Genomic DNA, 9,385 nt, shown 5'->3' with positions numbered 1-9,385 from the left:
AAATAGTACCGGCAATTCAGGAAGATCGAGGAAACTAGATTCAGACTGCAGGTACTTTGCACAGCCACTCGTCGTCTGTAATTTGAAGATGAATCAGTTTGTCCAAGGAATTGTTGTCCATGTTTGCCAATACATGCCACAAGTCTTAAGTTCAGGCATAACGCATATGATCTATTGGTTCAGTCGTGCTATGTAAGTTATATAAATTTTAGGAGTTCAGAAAGTGAGGTATGTTGTTTGCCGAGCAGACCTTACTTTCTGAACTCATGAAGTCTATATAATTTGAAGGTATGCTTCGGTGTTCTCCTCTCCTTCAACCACCACCAAAATTTGGTGAATGGGTAAGTTAGTCACCAAGAGGTATGGTTGATCTTTGCCATCTGCATGGGACCAAAGTTTGCAAAGAGGAAACACTGAGGAAAAGCCTAACTTGGAGATTGCAACTGAACTGCAGATTTCAATAATACGACAATTCATTCATTTCTCTCACGGATTGCGTTATAAAAACGCACAACATGATAATTACACCGGCATGCAACTTTGGTCGCTGCCCAAGCTTGTCGTCAACAACAAAATTACAAAAAAGCAGAGGAAATAAAAATACAGACACATCGCTAGGGGAGCAGATGACACATGGAGGGGAGAACAGATTTCTGTAATCCCCTCCTCATCTGGCAGCACCCGGACGCGCATTTCTACCGCTGTATAAATTTACGCACGGTACGAATCGATCATAATTACCACACACACACACACCCTGCACAAGTGCTTGTTGACCAAGCACGGTGCAGTCAAAAAGAAGGATAAATAAATACTTAGGGGTAGTTGACCAGGGAGCGGTACGTGGCTCCGGCCTTCCAGTTGAGGGGGATGACGTTCTTGGCGATGAGCTTCCTGCCGGAGTCGGAGGTGAGGCGTAGCGAGAATGGCCCACGGAGGCGCTGGCCGTTGTTGAGGCGCCACAATGCGCCCCAGTCCTGCCTCATGGGCGTCCAGGAGGTGCTGCCGGCCTGCTTGAGGGCGACGGCCTTGAGGTCACCGTCGTCGTCCTCGAACTCGATGAGGGTCTTGAAGTAGAAGGGGTTGGAGCCCTGGTCCACCCTGAAGGTGATCTTCACGCCGGGGTACTTGCATGGCACCCTGCCATTAACAGAAGAGACACAAAGATCAGTACATTGTGTTTGTTGATTACCGCGTAATGGCGGACGTACTGCAGAGAATCCTGCATTTGCAGCGGGATCCTATGGAGAACAAACAGTACAGGCAGTAGGCACATACCTCTTGTACTGGACTCTGATGACGCCGCTGGCACGGAGCTGGTCGGCCTTGCCAGGCTTGGCCATGGCGCCCAGGGCGGTGCCGCTCATGTCGAAATGTGCCGGCTCGCCGGGGTAGAGGTTGCCGGGGCTCAGGTCGGTGATGACGACGGTCACCGGCTTGCCAGAGCACGCCTTGTTGCTCGAGCACATAACCTGCGTACGCGCGGACATTTCGTCAGGACCAGCCCATCAATCGAGCCGACCATTAATGGAAGGGACACAGTGATAAACATGCTTACATCATAGCAGGCGCCGCAGCCCAAGCCTTTCAGGAAGAGTGGTGTGCTCCCGGCGGCGATCATCGACGAGAACGGCCGCTGCCCGACAGCGCCTTGGTAGCCGCACGCGCCACCTGCAAAATTGTTTCATTGTCAGTTTCAGCTCCATGAATGGGGGTGCGATGCTGGTCCAGCGCATTGCAGTGAGCAAGCACTAACCCTCGCCTCCGTCGCCGTTGGGGTTGCCGTAATACGTCGCGCCGGCGGCTAGCCAGCCGCCGGAGCTGTAGGCGGCAGAAGCAGCGGGGTTGGTAAAGGCAGTGGTTTTGTTTGTTGGGGCGGCCTTGACGGGGGCCTTGGCGGCCAGCTTGCGGGTGGAGCAAGCAATGGGGCTAACGAGAAGTGAGAGCACCACCAGTGCGCCGAGTAGCGCTAAGGTGCAAGTTTTCGCCATTGCTAGCAGCTGCCTGAGGTTCTTCTTCTAGCTAGCTCGCACTGGCAGCTCCAACTTGAGAGGCTATGAGCTAGCTAGATAAGCTTAGCTCGAATGTTCGCTGGGTGAGTTGAAGGAGTGGTCGCGGACAAGTATTTATAGTCAACATTTGGGGCCCGGGGTTCAGACGTACGTGGCAAATTATTGAGGAGAACGTGACAAGTTGGTGTTGGAGGAAAAAGGCTAACCGAACAATTATGAATCTGCAGTACCTGCAAAATAATCCGAGCTCTCAGGTCATGTAAAAAAGAACAGATTGCGAAGTACGATAGGAAAACGCACATGTTGGGAATATTAATCTCGATGGATCATGTACGGTTGTAGTTATAAGCGCACTTGTTTTAACCTACTAGGGTAAAACTTACAGTACTTCTTCCGGTTCATATTAATTGACTCTAATATAGATGTATCTAGACACATTTTAGTTCTAGATACATTCATATTGAAGTCAATTAATATGAATCGGAGGGAGTACCAAACTAGCAAACCCCCAATATTATACACTCCCTTCGTCCGTAAAAAATGTTCTAGACCAATCTAAGATATACTGTATGCATGGAGGAAGTAGCACTAGTATGAAAATCTACAACTGTTGTTTATTATTAGTTGGCGGGAGATCAGACTACCGGAAAAACGGCTTTGCCGTCTTCAACTACTCCATCCATACCGGTTTACAACTTTACAAGGTATTACACATATCGAAATAAAACTTTTACTACTAATTTAGTCAATAAAATATAAGATATATATCACAAAAATTATACTGTTGAAAACTTATTTTGAATATAAATTCAATGGTATAATTTTTGTGCCACATATCTCATATTTTGTTGACTAAATTTATAGTCAAACTTTCTCCTCGAAATGTGTAATACGCATGTAAACTGGTATGGAGGTAGTACCGTCGAGATTACACACGACAAATAGTAGATCAGGTCATCAGGGTCACTCACGACACATAATTTTTTTCGAAATGGAGGATGAACCCCAGCCTCTACATCAAAAAGATGCATATGATCTTCTTTATGAAATTATTCGCAAAAGTTCTACAAAGAGCATACATCAAGATAACCCAAAGCCACCACTCAACACCTACAATCCTGACGATGAGAGAAGATCATGTCAGCAGGGCCTTGTGCCCTGAAAACACGGGAAAACCCATCAAGTAGATACCGGGCCAGGCCACCGTCTAGGTGATACGGGAGCGCACATCCGGTACAATAGACTCTCAACGAAAACCTTTGTGATGCACACTCAAGAAGTCATCGCCACCTTCGATCCACCAAGCCATCTTAAAGTAAAAAATCTGCATATGCTTCGTCAGACTTGCCATCGACACCACCACGACGCCAGACAGCGCCACTAACCTGTATGAGTCCGTGCAGCCGCGTCCATTGTCGGTACCACCAAGGCCCGCCAACGTCGACACAGTAGATGGAACACCGCTCCGTCAGATAACCCCATACATGCATCTCATATTCCAAAAATGATGCCCTCATGAGGGGAAACGACACATGATGTGCCGCCATCGTCCGATCTAAAAATTCAGATATGGGGTTTCCCCAGGAACAAGAGTCTTATCCTTTAGCCCTCGTGCCACTACATATATCTATGTATCGAAAAAAGAATTCACAACCCTCACTTCTACTACACTGGTTCCCGCCACCACAACCTCTCAACTGGCCACCATCGACCCCGTAGGGCCATTCCCTGCCGCTATCGAGATGCCTCCTCATTGCCGCACCATCTTGAGCTCCATTGGCTTCGCCGGCATACGCCCCCCCACCCACCGGGGGGGGGGGGGGGCATTTTGTGTCCAAAATCACCGCCATTGGAGAGCTCGTGTGGATCGACACCTTCAAAACCAAGGAGGAGTCCACCCGTGCATACGACGCCGCGACGTGGAGGTTTGCCACCCGTAACGAGACGTGAATTTCCTGGAGATCGTGTCTCGGGCGCAAGACGAGATGGTCGCTCCGCAGGTGTGCTTTGCGTTGCAAGAGGACGAGCGCCCCACGACCAGAGGCAACACCATGTTTTCATCACCGAGGTGGATGAGCGGGCCATGGCGCAGTAGCGGAGCGATGATGACACTCGTGTATATCGTTAATTCGTTGGGACTCCAAGTGCAGAGTGTCATAGAAAGAGTAGCTTCTCCCACAAGGGTGACTCAAGGGTTTATATTGAACTCTTGGGAATGGGCTCAGAGTTGTCTACTCTTTCTCTTCTTCCAGCAATCCTGCAAAGCAAACTTTTTTCCTTTTGTCCCCAACTCCACCGTGTGGTTGTCAAGCACGAGGTTTTGTATTAGTAATGGTAGATAAAATAGAAACTCCGAGTAAAGTATGGTAAATAAACTAAGTAAACTAGATAAAGACAGTAAAGAGATAGTTGTTGGGGTTTTGTTGTGTCTAAGTAAAGAAAGTATTTTTGTATTTTCGGATTAAAATATTGAGCAAATGTAAAGTATGATAAAAGTGTTGGAAATATGTTTATTTTGATTAAAATTGGACAAGGGTTCATCGGTTCACTTGTCTACTTTCTTTTTAAGTTGTAGTGGAGACTAACAATTCATCAGTGACATCATATTGGTGGAACTACAATATGTGTTTGATAAACAATCATATGGGCGTCACGTCCTAATATAGAGATGATGCAACATATCTCTCTTATACTCGACAAGAAAGAGGCAACTCCAAACAATATTGTATTAAGAACTAATAGAGCATATCCTTAAGTATTTTGACATGATGCTTGAATATCAAATATGCTACCTTGAGTAAATAAGATTATCACAATTGTCACATGATAAGCATAGCATATGCATTCACTTTATCCCTAGTGAGGCAGCAAAGGAAAAGGTAAAAGCATAATAGATCATGAATTTGTTGTCACTATTCAATTATTACAACCATGCAACTTGTAACATCCCAGGTTTAGAGGCTAGAAATAGAGAGGAAACATATGTGTGCATCGCATTCATGAATAGAAAATCCGGAAAATTTTCCCGCTTTCAAATAAAACTTGTCACAGTAACTGAAGTTACACTTGACTTGATGGAATTGAAGTAGCTCATCAAGTCAAGCGCTATAAACCTCAATGTGACCTTTACTAAAACCTTGTTTTGGGTAGACATAATAGGTTGGATCAAATGGAACTAGAACTATTACACAACACTTTAAGTGAGGATCAAATATCAAATCCTATAAAGGATCATAACATGGTATTGCTTACAACCAAACATGGATGTTTATTCAACTATAAATCAAAGAACAAGAAAGAATCTAGAAACTATTCTTGAGTCATATTTTCCATGTACTTTTTAGTAAATCAATATTCCTACCATGATCTTCATGGCATATGTTTAACTCAATTCATGTCAAGGATATTCACACATGTTATTTATCAAACCTTGATTATTCCAATCTTGGCTATCCATATATATCTTTAATAAACCTCAGAAAAAGGAGAGGACCAACCATAGATCTTGATGAAATTATCTTTATCTCTGGAGAATAACCTTAGGCTATTATACAAGTTAATTCCAAGTGAGAGAAACCATTGGTACCAACCTTAGATATACATATCAAAGAAGCATGGACACCTCTTGAACTAAAGCATTAGGATATAATATATCTCACTTTGGAGTGGTGATATAATACAATACAAATGGAATAAGATCATGTACATGAACTAATGAAGTAAGGAAGACGCTAATCCAAATATGCTAGACTAGGGGAATCTTAACCTATATATCTGTAGAGATCTAAGAGTGCATCATAAAACCTAGAGTAATCCTACCTACCTAAGAGAGCTCAAGCTAAAGTGTAACCCTCAGATAGATTGATCAATACTTGATCTTGGAGGTGAGAACCATATTCCACTAGTTTGACCTTAGGAAGTCTAGGCCATGATAATCACACCTTAGTAATGATCATATATATATATATACCCTAAGAACTAGGAGTAGAAGCCATTGAGAATAAGTTGATCTTGTCAAATGCATGATCATGCTTTGGAGATATAGAAGATAAGTTAAACCCTTATGTGGTAAGCAGATATCATCCATCACATAAAATCATAGAAAGACCGCTAGTAAACTACCCTAGATCATTCTTCACATCATGAGTAGAGAAGTAATGACATTATACCAAGACCTTGCCTAGCCAAGCACATATGTCAACCTTAATTATATCCTGAGTAACCATCCTATCAATGGTGAGGAAGAGAAAGCCCTACTATTTCCTCAACATCTTTAGTAACCTTATGTCATTGAATACTCGAACAAGCCCATGAGCTAAGTGGCCAACCCAATCCTACTTCTCAAACCTGTAAGATTTATCCAAACAATAATTATTAGAATTTAACTCAAGTTTGCGAGACAAGTGATAAACCCTACACTCAACTCCAAAGTGTGGTATCAATTACGGATCCTTAGAATTAAAGACAAGCATATCACTCAAATGAACACACTAACAAGTGACATACAAACCAAATCTTCATTTCTAGACAATACATGTCTCATCAGAGGAATAAGAATTTCTTAATCATTTCAACCCAAGATTCTACAAAATAATAGTTACAACATTGAAATAACCCAAAATATTTTCCAAATCCTTAGAAATAATTAAGAACATGAAATAATACCATGAGAACATCTTCTTAAATGGGAAATAAGTACAAAGATTGCATTTAAATCATTGCATAATAATACAAAAGAAAACCTATCTAGCACTTTGTAATTTAAACCACTTTTTGAAATATAATTTACACCTTTCAAAGTGGATACCCAAAATCATACCTATTGGAATTAGTACTATCGAGATATCCATATGAAATTTTGCCACATTTCAAAATATAAGAGCACACATGCACAACCCAATATGGTTCATACAAGACCATGACCTAATGTATATCCTTGCTGCATTTTATAAAGAATTCTAAAAATTAAAATCGCACAAACACAATTGAATTCAAGATAATGAAAGAAAAGGAAATCATCTCCACTAACATATGTGCTATTCAAAATAAAATAATAGAACAATATATAGTCCTAAAAATATTCAAATACTATCCTTGGAATATCATCTCTCATAGCTTTCAACAGAAGTCAAGCTTTCCAAATAAATGCAAACTGATTTAAATTCAAATAAAAAATAGGAAACATAAAAAGTAAAGCAGAAAAACATAAAAATGAGAGGAGAAGAGAGGGGCTTACCAGACTAGGCCAACCAGTCCAGCAGAAGCCCACGGAGCAGCGCAACTCCTCAGCCCACCAATGTCCTAGTCCGAGAAAACGATCTGCGTGCCACAAACCGGAGGTCATCGTCAACCTCTGGCTCGAGCAAGCAGCTAGGTGGCAGCTCCTTGGCCATCGGCCGCGGCAAGATGCGCGTCGCCGCTTTCGGTCGGCTATAAGTACCGCCTCGCCGCCGCCCAAAATCCTAACCCTCAATTTCGCCATTCGTTTTCTTCGTTTCGCGATATTCCGAAACCCTAGCTCGCCGGCCAGTTCATCAAACCCCCGTCAATCCCGACCACCCCTCTGATCGTGAAGTGGTCTTGGAGATGGGACAGGTCTTGCTTAGCTCCTGGGAGAGGTGAATCGAAGTGGGAAGCTCTCATCCGATGAAATCGATGGACTCTATGTCGTCGATCATTGCAGGGAATGGTGAAACTGAGCTCGCATCCGACCTCAATCGAACCCACTGAGCACTGCAACATAATCTGGGTGAGCATACGCTTCTTCGAGAGCCTTTTATCGCATCTTAGCATCACCGTAGCTAGGCGACATCGTCAACCACCGTGTGTTGATGTTCCTGTGCTCGTTGGAGTTTGCTCCGAGGACCATTCGCTGGGGGCGCCGCAACTATTCTGCTCAGCGCGTCGAGCCTCACCTACTGAACCCACTCGACTGTCCTCACGCTGCCGGAATCGTCGCCGCCGTCGCCGACTGTCCCGCCAACCACCACTTTCCCGCCACGTCTGTCGAGGGTACTCCTCGGCAATGCCCTCCGATTGGGGCTTAGGGTTGATGGAATCCTGCAAGCTGACATGAGACATCCGTTCACAGACAAGCGGGGAGAGCGATTTACCCAGGTTCGGGGCCCTCGATGAGGTGAAACCCTTACGCCCTGCCTGTCTGATCTTGATTACGAAGATATTGGGTTACAATGGGGTGCCGAATAGTTCGGCTGAGATCTCGTCGAAAGGCTAAGTGTTACGGCGACCTAGCTCTAGACTTTTGGTGGCTAAGATTGCTAAGATTGATTGTGTCCCTTGGCAGCCCCTCTCCTGCCCTTTATATAAGGGGCCAGGTCTCAAGAGGTCTAACCAAGTACGACTAGGTTTACAGTAGTTTTAAATCTAATCTTTTCTTGTTTGGCTGCTTCCTTGTCTTGCCCGCCAAGGAATCTTCTAGTGCGCCATCCAGGTGGCCCGTCTTGCCTCCAAGTGCCTTCATGGGCCTCCAACTAGATAATACAGGATAGGGCAATGTCGGTTACCCGAAGGGTAATGCCCACGTCAGTAGCCCCCGAGTGTCTAGCCGAACATAGTTCGGGTAGAGACTGAAGCATGTCTCCTTTTAATGTTCTTGTTCTTCTTGAATCAGCATCATCTTCTTCTGTCGGGTGCGTGTCAGCGCTCCCGATGGGAGTAGCCCCCGAGTCTAGGTACGAATGCTTGCAATCCGTGCGTAGACTCAAGTTGTACCACTCGAACGTTCTGCTTTGCCAAAGTTTTTCTAAAAGTCTTCATAGGTCATCCGATATATTTTCCGCATGCAAGGGATAATGAGTAACGTGCCCAACTTTTGCTGGTTAACTACCGATGGCAAAACATCGTTACCCTACACAGAATCAAGTCCCCAGGCATGATCCTGGAGTGCAAAAAAGTTCTGTCGGGTGTGCATCCAGCGCTCCCGATGGGAGTAGCCCCCGAGTCTGGGCACGGGTGCTTGCAACCGGGTGCATACTCGAGCTGATTAGTCAACTTTTTTCTTCAATCTTTTTTCTTTGACTCCTCATTCTGTCGGGTGCGCGTCAGCGCTCCCGATGGGAGTAGCCCCCGAGTCTAAGTGCAGATGCTTCGCAATCTGTGCATAGACTCAAGTTCACCATCCGATACCTTTTTATTCCTTCGAGTGCTTCGAGCATTTTTCACGACGTCATTGATGACGTTTTACTGACATCTTGATTTTGACTGATAAGACGCGACCCGCTGGGCCCACCCTTTCTCTGTCTGGCCCTATTTTTAAGCAATATCCGCCCTTCTCGTACAGTTACCAAGGCGCCCCCTCGATTCCCGCAGTCATCAATGGAAAAAGATCTCTTTAATGAACTGGTAGCAATGAC

At 44.6% G+C, this 9,385-nt stretch overlaps 1 protein-coding gene across 1 annotated transcript; it reads right to left on the bottom strand.

Moving 5' to 3' along the window:
- Window positions 1-491: 491 nt before the first annotated feature.
- On the bottom strand, window positions 492-2,081 carry LOC124687455 (expansin-B11-like). The gene is made up of 4 exons (XM_047221240.1): window positions 1,757-2,081; window positions 1,559-1,671; window positions 1,279-1,472; window positions 492-1,140 (listed from the first exon to the last, which is right to left on the bottom strand). The coding sequence occupies exons 1-4, from the start codon at window positions 1,989-1,991 to the stop codon at window positions 816-818; spliced, it is 867 nt and encodes a 288-aa protein (XP_047077196.1). The 5' UTR covers window positions 1,992-2,081; the 3' UTR covers window positions 492-815.
- Between the last annotated feature and the right edge of the window lie 7,304 nt (window positions 2,082-9,385).

This window comes from Lolium rigidum, chromosome 2, assembly GCF_022539505.1.
Source record: "Lolium rigidum isolate FL_2022 chromosome 2, APGP_CSIRO_Lrig_0.1, whole genome shotgun sequence".
NCBI lineage: Eukaryota > Viridiplantae > Streptophyta > Magnoliopsida > Poales > Poaceae > Lolium > Lolium rigidum.
This window is presented reverse-complemented; position numbering and strand designations above follow the sequence as displayed.